The sequence below is a fragment of the Microcaecilia unicolor genome, chromosome 5 (genome assembly GCF_901765095.1).
Source record: "Microcaecilia unicolor chromosome 5, aMicUni1.1, whole genome shotgun sequence".
Lineage (NCBI taxonomy): Eukaryota > Metazoa > Chordata > Amphibia > Gymnophiona > Siphonopidae > Microcaecilia > Microcaecilia unicolor.
In genome coordinates, this window is record NC_044035.1 from 178,725,434 (window position 1) to 178,737,921 (window position 12,488).

At 40.6% G+C, this 12,488-nt stretch overlaps 1 protein-coding gene across 2 annotated transcripts in view; it reads right to left on the reverse strand.

The window, feature by feature from the left end:
- The window catches only part of PDPR (pyruvate dehydrogenase phosphatase regulatory subunit), a 275,395-nt gene that overhangs the window by 113,576 nt on the left and 149,331 nt on the right, over nt 1-12,488 (reverse strand). For both annotated transcript variants that reach the window (XM_030203621.1, XM_030203622.1), the window contains exons 9-10: nt 8,703-8,895; nt 5,510-5,634 (exon numbers count right to left, since the gene is read on the reverse strand). In XM_030203621.1, coding sequence (XP_030059481.1) covers nt 5,510-5,634; nt 8,703-8,895 — 318 coding nt within the window. The remainder of the gene's footprint in view (nt 1-5,509; nt 5,635-8,702; nt 8,896-12,488) is intronic.

Below are 12,488 nucleotides of genomic sequence, written 5' to 3' on the forward strand. Positions count from 1 at the left end.
TTATTAAAGAACAGTGTAAGGCCTTCCCTAACTCTCTCTTTCCCCCTCTAACTATACCCACCCCCTCCCTCTCAACCCCTCCCCCCCTACCATGTCCACCCACCAGACAATGCCTTCTAGCATTGCATGGGAACCTGGAAGAAAGTGACTCAAGGAGCGAACTCACCACCCACTCCTCCCCCACACTTCAAACACATCCCCACTCCTTCTTTTAAACCAATTAAACAGCCCACTACAACCTTAAACCCCTTGCAAAACAGAACACTTCTCTCAATCTCCCCAGCTCATCCAGCTAGTCAACATTCATCTCTGATATTGATACAGATATGATTAGAACAGTAGAGTCTTCTTTGAGCCTTCAAGTCTGAGCCTTAGGTGTCTTCTGTTTCTGTGGAACTCTCTTCCACTTCTGCAGGCGCGCTTTGGTTGTTGAAGCCAGCTCAGCAGGCAACATCTCTGACGTGGTCAGCCCAGCCTCATACAAAGACTTCCATACATCAGCCACTTTCCACTTCCGACACTGTTGTCCCTTGAGTTCATAGCAGATGGCAAATGGAAAAGCCCATCTGTAGGCAATTTTTTCTTTATTCAAAACCTCAATCGCCGGTCTCATGGCACGCCTCTGTGTTAATGTGAACACGGAGAGGTCCTGGAACACAGACACCCGGGCTGCATTGTAATCCAAGTGTGGGAGCTTATGAGCCTTCTGCAAAAGCAGTTCCTTAAACGCATATGATGAAAAGCGAACAAGAATGTCTCTCGGTCTATTATCCACTCGCTGACCTTGCACTCTATGCGCTCTATCAATCGCCGCTGCAGCCGGATCCCAGGCCTCACCCAAGATTTTTTCACAAAGGTTCCTCACCATCACTGGGATGTCCTCTAGGCCTCCACTTTCAGGAATTCCACGAAAGCGTAAATTGTGCCTTCTGCCTCTGTTCTCGAGGTCATCAAGTTTATACTGAAAGTCCTCTGATTGTTCCTGCATCTGCGAGATACGCGTGATCAGCACCCCATGCTGTTCGTCCTGGTCGTCTAACCGCTCCTCCAAGGTTTCTACGCGGCCTGCTAGCTATCTCAAATCCAAACTAACTGCATCAATATGCTCCAAAATTTCCACTCGCGTTGCTTTTATTTCAGCGCGAATCGCCTCCAAACATTTTGCCAGATCCGTGGATGCACTCTTTTTTGAGGAGTGGCGCGCCGCTGCGTGTGAGGCCGCTGAATCTGAGTCCAACATTGCGGGAGATGTATGGTGCACGAAAGGCTCCTCGTGGTCTGGCGCTTCGAAGTACGCTCGCTTCCCCTTTGCTGCGACGCTGATGACTTACTCATTTTAAGCAGCAGTTTGTCCGGAACAGCTTTCAATGGGGTTTTGCTGAAAATATTCCTCAAATAGCGCTATTTGGGCAGCATTAAGGTAGGGTACTGTGGGAGCTATAAGCTTAGGCAGCCATTCGCCTCCGTGACGTCACTTCCTACTCCCTAAATTAACAGCTTTGCGTACAGGACAGCTATTGAAGTATCACAAGATTTGGGACCCAGTTGTTTTGTGGACCGCGAATCCAGATCCATCCTTGAGCATCCAATAATAAGAGGGGGGGGAGGGTTTGAGGTTGTATTAGAGAATAATATTGAACTGTTGTGCTTGTATTGAGACTTTGATTGCTGAACGGTTGATTTATGATTGTAATAATACATGATGACTTTTGTCTCTGTTGCCATTCATATTTTTCAATAAAAGAAAAAAAAAAAGAAAAAAAACCAGCCCAAGTCACTTCATCACATACAAAAAACCATTTACCAGACTTATTAGCTTGCAGGTTCGCAACAAATAACAACCAAATACCAGAAAATCCCAACTGGGAACAGGTGATATGGTCAGATCCCAGCAAACTCACACTCACACTGCAATGGAAAGAGAAAATCAAGATCAGTGAACCAAGACCATCGCACACTTTTATAACCAGAGGAAAAGTGGATAACCACGGCTTCTGGTTAACAGTGCAGACCAAACAAATAAACATATCACCCAACGATAGCCATTTCATACGTAGTAGATGACGGAAGAGAAAGTCCTGCACGGTCCATCCAGTCTGCCCAACAAGATAAACTCATATGTGCCATTTCATGAGCAATGGGATGAATTAAGCAAAAACATATTGAACAAAATAGCAACACTCAAAATGAAAACAAGAACAAACAAAAAATCACGTCCTTGGTTCAACAATGAGCTACTAGAGATGAAAAAAAACTATGAAATTAGAAAGAAAGTGGTCCAAAACAAGTCAGATACAAACAAAACTATATGAGAAAAGCAATAAGAATGTATAAACAAAATATAAAGAGAGCCAAAATGCAATACTACATCATGAATGTAAGCCCAGAACAGATCAATTTGAAAAAAGTATATGAACTCATGAATAATCTAACAGCCAAGCTCTACAAACATCAAATGAACCACCACGAACAGCAGACGAGCTCACACAATATTTTGAAGAAAAAACAACTGTAAGAACAAACCTTGCTGTAACACAAACATCCCCCCATAGACTTCCTGCACGAATATGAATTTAACATAGATCACATCAAGGCAGATAGAATCTGGTCCACCTTTAAAATGTCTGCAACCAACACAGTTAAAGCACTAATGACAAAATACGCACATGCAAACTATTAGACAGCTGTGCTAATTACATGATAAAGAATCCACCAGAATGGTTTACAGAATAGTTTACCGAACACATAAAACACATTTTCGTACGATCACTTCCCTCCGGACAAGGGCAACATTATACTTACACAACTGAGTAAATATAGTAAATGCTAGTGTCAAAACTAAGTATTCAAATACTCACACCAACGTGCACTAGTGGTAATAACATTCAACTGAAGCTATTATTCTCATATAAAGGAAAAAAGTGCTGTCTGAACATTTAAACTATTAGTAAGTTACAAGTAATGCAAGGGTCTTGCAACTCCCCACCCTTCCACAACAGTAAGTTAACTAAACATGTCAATAGTATGAAATGAGCTCTGATGAATCAGTCCAGCAAAAGAACAAACAGTTCCAAAATGAGTATCTTAATTAGACTGGCTCAAGGCATTTGACGCAGAATGCGCATTGAGACAATCCTGCGCCACTGTCCATTGATACTATATCTGGCAATATTAAAAATCAGTAACATAAATCAGAGGCCTTGATCATGGCATTTTGCACAGATAGGAGTGAACTTCCGATGGCGCTCTGGCTATAGAATAATCCTGAAAGATTAAAATTGCCATGTCTTAAAAATTTAGGGAGTCACATTTTTGCTTAAAACCCTTTAGTGTCCAATGTTTCCATAATAAGCCATATGGGAACAGATTGATGGGAACATTAGACACTAAAGGGTTAAAGCCTCTGAAAATTTCAATTTTATGAATATACTTGTGCAGTTGTATTATTATTACCACTCGCAATCTCTGTCTGTTATTCTGTGGATGTCCCAGAATGTGAACCCATTCTAAGCATACTGGGCCCATGCTGTCTGAGAGATCAAATTCTTTACTGAGCCAGCTTTCCAGCACCAAACCCAAATTCCTCTCCGGTACGGTTTCAGGAAGCCCCACTATTCACAAATTGTTGCAGTGGAATCAGTTCTCCAAATCCTCTATCTGCTCTGCCTGGATTTTCACTTTGCGTTCCAGAGCCTCAATTGTGCCTGCCGTGCTGCTTGCTGTGTCTTCCACATTAGAGACATGTTGTTTCAGGTCTGCTGTCTGGCGGGTTGTATCAGCTAATAAAGACTAAATGCGTTAACTGAGCAGTAATTTGGTCAAACCTAGGTTCCATTGCCTTGACCAGTGCAGACATGATTTGGGTAAGTTGCTGTTCTGAAAAAATAGATGGCCCTTTTGGTTCCACTGCTGCCATCTTGTCTTCGCTGCTCTGCGATTCAGTCTGCTCTTTTCTTGTGCTTTTCTAGTCATCTCACTCCCTGCTTTTTACACAAATTTGTACATGTAGCTGACTTGCTATATTCTGGGGGAGAGATGATGGTTTGAGGCTCAAAACACGTTGATTTTCAGGCAGTTAGGCACAGGAGCCCGGAGAGGGACTAACCTGCACCTGTCCCCGTCAATGAATCATGTGATCTTCAGACATTTATAAAGAATGCTTGTCAAAACATTCAGTTACACAGTTTTTTTTTTTTGCTTTAATTCCTCTCCTTTAGTGTGTTACTTCCCTAAAGATTACAGGCTCTTAGCAGGGCTGGACAGCCCAGTCTCAGTTCTCTACAGGCTCCTCCCTTGAATTATGTAATGTCACCAGGATTTCTCTTGCTTGTGGACTTGGAAGTGGTGATTTACATATACAGTAAAACTCCAGTAGAGAAAAAGTAAGGCCAGTGCCAACAGAATTCTATGGTCTGTGTCCTGTATATGGCAGAACAGATCAGGATAGGCTGGAGTGGGCTTCAATGGCAACTCCAGTAGTTGGGAAGTAGGGCCAGTGCCAGGCAGACGTTTACAGTCTGAGCCCCAAAAAGGGCAAGGATAGCTCAGGGACAAGTATGTGTGTTTTATACCACATTCATATCATATGCTACGAGATTGGGTGCTGTGTACCTAAGTGGGGGAGGGGAAGATATCTTAAAGTGGAACTTAGCAAGTAAAATGTTGTTAGTTAGTAATGCCATTCGATTGTTGGTCAAATCATGAATTCATAATGAACTAGACTGCTGGGCAGACTGGATGGGCTGTGCAGGTCTTATCTGCCATCGTGTAACTACGTTACTATTGATGTTAATTTCTAGGCTAACTGCAATCTAGTAAGTACAGGATCATACTAAAACTGCAAGATCATTTCATAAAGGGACAAAATAACACTCAGATTATGCTTGCTGAGTTCCATTTGAATCAGTGATCTAAATGTAAAAGGTTCTGTATCCTACTTCCAATCTACAGAGACTGATTGCACTAGACCAGTGTTTCCCAAGTCTGGTCCTGGAGTACCCTTTGCCAGTCATGTTTTCAGGATATCCACAATTAATATACATGAAAAAGATCTGCATATAAAGGAGGCAGTGTATGCAAATCATATTTATGCATATTCATTGTGGACATCCTGAAAACCTGACTAGCAAGGGGTACTCCAGGTCTGGACTTGGGAAATACTGTACCAGACTTACATTCTTAATAAAGTTCTAAATATCACATTATTAGGTTTGAGTAGAAAAGGTGTTATGGTTTAATAAAAGTATACGTCGTATGCATATTGTGAGAATGAGTCTCCAAAGGATTGTGACACAAAATGCCCACTCAGATTTTTAATCATGAGCGTTCCAGAACGGTCAAAAGAGCAGTGCTTTCTCCTGACCGAGCAGGTATCTGCTACTTAACATATTCAGGCCATGGATCCAGAATGCTCTAAAAAGCAGTGCTTTCTCCTGACCAAGCAGTCATCTGCTGCAGAAACTGCAGGAGAACTTAACATATTCAAGTCATGGATCATAATTGTACTCACGCATAACTTCCATTACCCGGTGACGCAGGAAAGTACGGCTGCTTTGAAGAGCACCAAAGCGCTTCAGATCCAGTGGCCAAACATTATCCAGAGGGTAGCCATACACCATCCACTCTGCCAAGTACCTGAATAAAGGGATGCAGAAAAAAATGTCAAACATTATCCAGGAACTACATACCATCTACTGTTATGTACCTGAACAGTCAGGTGGACAGTGGGAAGAAAAAGAAAAGGGCAAAAAGATATCCAATGGAACAGCAACATATCCACTTAACTAGTACCTTAGTACAAAGAGAAAGACAGAATAAGATACTTACTTGTAACAGGCTTTCTATGGGGATATCAGTCTGCATGTGTGTGATATTATCTAATGGGGCTGGGGCTGGAAAAAAATAAACATGATTCTAAGAATTTTCTAGGCCACTGAACTGCAATTGCGGGGTCCCCCTGAGTTGATGTCATCATGTGTGGTCACCTCAGTTCTGTAGACAGCTATTAAAAGGAGAAGCTAGCTCCTACAGAAGCTGAAATAGTTTTGTGAGGAATGATATGCTTTCTGTCCTTAAAGAAGACCTGCTATAGATAATCAACACTGCTTTCTCTAAGAACAAAATGGATCTGCAGCTCTCACACATGGGAATCCCTAGGTAACAAAAAGGAGAAAATGGAAAAACTGAATGCTGATGGGCAGCACTCATGTTTTTGTTGGCAATAAAGTCTTTTTTTCTCTCTTTTTTCTCCTTAAATTGAAGGCAACCTGTAAATAATGCAAATGTGTCCTAGGAGGATGGAGTTGGAGTCTAAACATTAACAGATTCTGCAAAACGGTCTGATCAAACTTAATGTGTGTTGGGAATTCCTTTCCCAACAGTAATGATGGGACTATGTGAACAGACATCCATCTCTCAGCCTTGCAGATCTCTTCTATGGAAGCTGATCTCAGCTGGACCACCAACATTGCTTTGGCTCTGACATTATGAGCCTTGATATCCCATTTCAAGGTCAAGCTCTACTGGGCATAAGTGGTCAAGCTCTACTGGGCATAAGTGAAAAGAAATGCAATCTGCTATCCAAGTTGGCAGGATGTGGCTACCACATCTTATATTTATTAGGGTTAAGAGAAACAAACAGTTAGGTGGATTTTCTAAGGCTTTAGTCTGCTCCATGTAGGCAGCTATGGCTCTTTTGTAATCCAAGTTATGCAAGGTGTGTTTACCTTCATGTACAAAAGACCCGGGGAAACATATTTGGCAGGATGATTGACTGGTTATGGTGAAAATCGGTCACCAGGAATTTTGGATGCATATGAAAAACAACTTTCTTTTTAATCATATATAGGGCAGATAGCTACTAAGAAATGAAGATAGGAGTCACGGACCAAGAAAGGGATCTAGGTGTCGTCGTTGATGATACGTTGAAACCTTCTGTTCAGTGTGCTGCTGCGGCTAAGAAAGCAAATAGAATCTTAGGTATTATTAGGAAAGGAATGGAAAACAAACATGAGGATGTTATAATGCCTTTGTATCGCTCCATGGTGCGACCGCACCTAGAATAGTGTGTTCAATTCTGGTCGCCGCATCTCAAAAAAGATATAGTGGAATTAGAAAAGGTGCAGAGATGGGTGACAAAAATGATAAAGGGGATGGGACGACTTCCCTATGAGGAAAGGCTAAAGCGGCTAGGGCTCCAGCTTGGAGAAAAGGCAGCTGAGGGGAGATATGATAGAGGTCTATAAAATAATGAGTGGAGTTGAACGGGTAGATGTGAAGCATCTGTTCACGCTTTCCAAAAATACTAGGACTAGGGGGCATGCGATGAAGCTACAACGTAGTAAATTTAAAACGAATCGGAGAAAATTGCTCTTCACTCAACGTGTAATTAAACTCTGGAATTTGTTGCCAGAGAATGTGGTAAAGGCGGTTAGCTTAGTGGAGTTTAAAAAAGGTTTGGACTGCTTCCTAAAGGAAAAAAGTCCATAGACCGTTATTAAATGGACTTGGGGAAAATCCACTATTTCTGGGATAAGCAGTATAAAATGTTTTGTACATTTTTGGGATCTTGCCGGGTATTTGTGACCTGGATTGGCCACTATTGGAAACAGGATGCTAGGCTCGATGGACCTTTGGTCTTTCCCAATATGGCAATACTTATGTACTTATGAAGATGACTCACTCTGTATGCCAACATAAATACCTTCAAAAATAAGACCTTTTAGTCAGGTACTTCAACTCAAAGAAGTCTAGTGGTTCAAAGAGAGCATTCATCAGCTGCATTGATACTGTGTTGATTTCCTAAGACCAGTGGGAGGCTTGATGGGAAGCTTCAATAGTAGCAAGCCCCACATAAATTGAACAACTTTTAGTTTGTGTGGCTATCAGACCTGTTGTTTTGCTTCGATTGCCGTTGCTTGCTGCTGCCCTGAGAAACTGCCTAGTCTTGTCTAATGGTTCGGCTGCCTCTGGTTATGACAATTCTTCTGCGAGTACATAATTACATACATAAGTATTGCCATACTGGGAAAGACCAAAGGCCCATCAAGCCCAGCATCCTGTTTCCAACACTGGCCAATCCAGATCACAAATATCTGGCAAGATCCCAAAAAAGTACAAAACATTTTATACTGCTTATCCCAGAAATAGTGGATTTTCCCCAAGTCCATTTAATAACGGTCTATGGACTTTTCCTTTAGGAAGCCGTCCAAACCTTTTTAAAACTCCGCTAAGCTAACCACCTTTACCACATTCTCTGGCAACGAATTCCAGAGTTTAATTACACGTTGAGTGAAGAAATATTTTCTCCGATTCGTTTTAAGTTTACTACATTGTAGCTTCATCGCATGCCCCCTAGTCCTAGTATTTTTAGAAAGCGTGAACAGACGCTTCACATCTACCCGTTCAACTCCACTCATTATTTTATAGACCTCTATCATATTTTATAGTACATTGCTGGATGCTATAGTGCCATTGTGTAATATATTGCTAATGACTGTGTAACCTGATACAGACGTTTTCAACTCAGAGAGCTACTGCCCTATCACATGACTTCAACATTAAGAGGTTTATTATTACGTAAAGTGATTAAAATACAGACCTGCACTGGCCCAAGCATAAAGGCCATAAAGGATCACACAAGAAACCTGAGGAAAGGGAAATGTGGTAAAACAAAGGTAAACCAAAGGCATTCTATGACTTACTTGCCTGCACCCCCGCCGAATGAGATACCAGCAGAGTTCATGCCAGCCAACACAAAGTAACCTTGCACAGTTGGTGACTCCCCCATGATGCACCGCATATCTGGCGTGAAGGATTCTGGACAATTCACCAGCTGAAGGATTTCCAGAGCCTCGAGCGCAGGCATTCTTCGTAGAAGGGCACTCAGAAGTGGTTCTGTACACCAAGCAGACAGACAGAAACCAAAGGCTATCAAAAAACTAACTATCCAAACACTCTAGCTCAATTTCTCACTCTCCCCCCTCCCCCTTAACAGATGCAACAAAAACAGACGGTTCAGATACAAAATCTGCTGCCTGTGTCCTGACTAGCAAAGATGACCTGTGAGATATTCAACACTACAACTTTCTAGAATGATACAAATCAATCTCCTTTTCTTGCATGAACACAGACATCATCACCAACACATCCAGAATTCAATCCTGTGAAAAATAAATATTAAGAAAGGCACTGAAATCTTAGGATATGATACCTTTTGGAGTGGAGGAGTTGCCTAGTGGTTAGTGCAGTGGACTTTGATCCTGGGGAACTGAGTTCGATTCCCACTGCAGCTCCTTGTGACTCTGGGCAAGTCACTTAACCCTCCATTGCCCCTGATACAAAATAAGTACCTGAATATATATAAACCGCTTTGAATGTAATTGCAAAAACCTCAGAAAGGCAGTACTGGTCCATCAAAAATGTAGGACCTGAGCTTATTAAAGGACCCATCTTCAGATGCATTATATATATATATATATATATATTTTTTTTTTTTTTTTTTTTTTTGTACTAACAATGTAATTTTCAGAAGCTAACAGCATATTCCTTTTCACCCATATTGAACCGGCTGTGTCCATCAACCAGCAGAAGGAAACAAGAGAAAATAAGTTGTTGTTTGTGACTCGCCCCTTAAAGGTATCGTGCAGCCACAGAATGTTCAGTATTTTCTCTGTCTCCAAGCAGATGGTGGATGGGCCATGAAGCTCCTCCTTGGTGCTTCTTACACAGCTTCTAAACCAGTTGGTAACCAGGTTTGTGTTTCAGTAGAGCAAGGGGTTCCTAATGGACAGTTTATGCTCCTTTTCAATATGTTGAAAGTTTGTCTGGAGCTACGGTGACATTTAGTGGTGCACAGTTCCTCCCCCACCCTACCACACTCCTCTGTGCTGCAGTTTGTTAAGGAGTAGAAGAAGCCTTTCATACTGCCTTCTGTGTGTGACACAGTGTTTGCACTGTTACTTGAGGCACCATTTTATCTCTTGAAGCAAGTTCTTTCTTCTATTTTTCTCCAGAAAATTTTATCTTTTTTATGGCTCTCTCATGTGAGTTTTTGGGGCCAATATTAGTTTTGGGGGGTCAATATTTGATCAAAGGGTTGGAAAATTCTTGCTATAAGCCATTTTCTGCTTCTTTCCTTTCTGTGAGTATGTTAACTATTTAGTAGTACACTGTTTGGCTAGCCAGCTATGTTCTTAATGCAAGCCTGGGGCTACGCAACTAATTTTTAATTCAGAATTCCAGAATCCTATTTTTCTTAGCTGGAAAAATCAGCCATGTTTCACAGCTGGTCAAGTTACCCATATTTTCAGTTAAAAAAATATCAGCAGCTATGTTTCCAGATTTAAGAAATCTATTCACAACTGTATAATTCAGCTCTACTTGGAGCACAACCATCAGTTGGCATTTAAGTGAGAGAACCAACTGTATTTCTGTTTATCATTTCAGTTGTTTTTTTTAAACTCTGTTTCCGAACTGTACAAGTCAGCTGTTGGTGAGCAGGAACTGGTCTTTAATTCCCAGGCTACATGAACTAAGAGCTGTGACAGTTAAAAAAAAAAAAAAGGATCCAGTTGGTGCATGTTAACTGTACAGCACAGCTCATAAACTCACCTATGCACACCTGAATATGTCACAGGTATTATACACATCTGAGGAACTATGGTATACTTTGCAGATGATGTAATTGAAGATTTTAAAGATTGTTTCTCAACTCTGCCTTGAACAGCAGTGCACTCGGGGTTTGTATTTTTGATTAGAAGTAATTCTCTTTGTATGAAAATGATTTGGAATGTGTAAGAAGATAAGACACAGCTCTAATTAATTTGGTATGTGAAGGGAGAGGTGGAGCCAGTTTTGAGTTCAGACTGGCCACCTGGACTGAGAAACATGTGACCACATTCCCACGTCTCAAGCATTCTGTAATTTTCCTTAGCTCTGAACATGAGTTCTAAGCCTAATAAAAAGGGGAATTTTTGCCAGTGAAATTGGGAGTTTATTTGTAACGTATGTACTATGCAGAGAACTATATTTCCTGGTCAAAGAAACTCCTGGCTTTCATTGTGAACAGGGCCCCCCCCAACTGATAAGAGCCTGGATGTAGAGATTAAGGACCAGTGATGTATGTATAGATATGATGTATGTATAGTGTATTATTGCTTCTTTTCCTGGTCTAGAAACTCCTAGCTTTGCTCGGATGTAGTGACCAGTGATGTGATGATTGTTTCTTTTTAACTACAGATAGGTATTGTTTCTTTTTAGGTATATAGCTTAATCACTGTGTATATATCTTAATCATTGTGTATCTTAGACAACAATGAACCTCTAAATAAAAGTCTCATTTACCTAATATGAATCCAAAAGAATCCACAGTAATTACTGAGTAGTCTGTGTAAGTGAGGCAGGCTGTAAAACCAGGTCAGAATAGATGGTCATTTCAACTACATTAAAAAAAAAAAAAAAAAAACCAGCGAAGATGACTCACAGGAACACAAATAAAAATAAAATTAAAAAATAAAAATAAAATATAAAAATAATCACAAAATATGTATTTAAAAATATAAATACATTAAATAGACGACACTTTGGTTATAAAAATTAATGAACTTTATTAGCCAAAAGATAGCGGGGAGAAAGGGACTTGACACAGCTGTGTTTCGGCCATACAGGCCTGCGTCAGGAGTCTTCTCACCATATGTTGATTCTGAATTCTATCCAATTGTTAGAGAAATATATATATCTCTTTTAAATAATGTAGCGTTAAGTCCTGACACAAGACGCTCGTTTGCATTCATTGACACAAGACGCTGCTTCGATCTTGCCCGCTTGACTTCATTTCGGGCAGGACTTAATGATTTAAAAGAGATATATATATTTCTCTAATAATTGGACAGAATTCAGAATCAACATACGGTGAGAAGACTCCTGACGCAGGCCTGTATGGCCGAAACACAGCTGTGTCGAGTTCCTTTCTCCCACTATCTTTTGGCTAATGAAGTTCATTTTTAATTTTTATAACCAAAGTGTCGTCTATTTAATGTATTTATATTTTAAATACATATTCTGTGATTATTTTTATATTTTATTTTTATTTGTGTTCCTGTGAGTCATCTTCGCTGTTTTGTTTTGTTGTTTTTTTGCGAAGACTGGTTTCTTCTGTTTTTTTGTATCACACTTCAACTACATAGCATAATTAAGGACAACTTCTGTACTCTCAGCTCGACATGGCTCCTACATAGCGCACCTTCAGGAATCTGTTTGCATGCTGAAGCTTGGAATGCCAGCTATGGTTATGTCTTGTGCAGCTATCCCTGTTTCATTGCTCTATCACTCAGTTTGTTATTCTACACCTGAAACTTTGCTCGTGTAACAAAGTTGTACCAGCTAGATATATTGCATGATTGCAGCACCTAGCTGTACTGCTGCCCTGCAGCAACACCAGCACTTTATGTACATATGGTATGCCTACAGTACATAGTCATATGACAAAG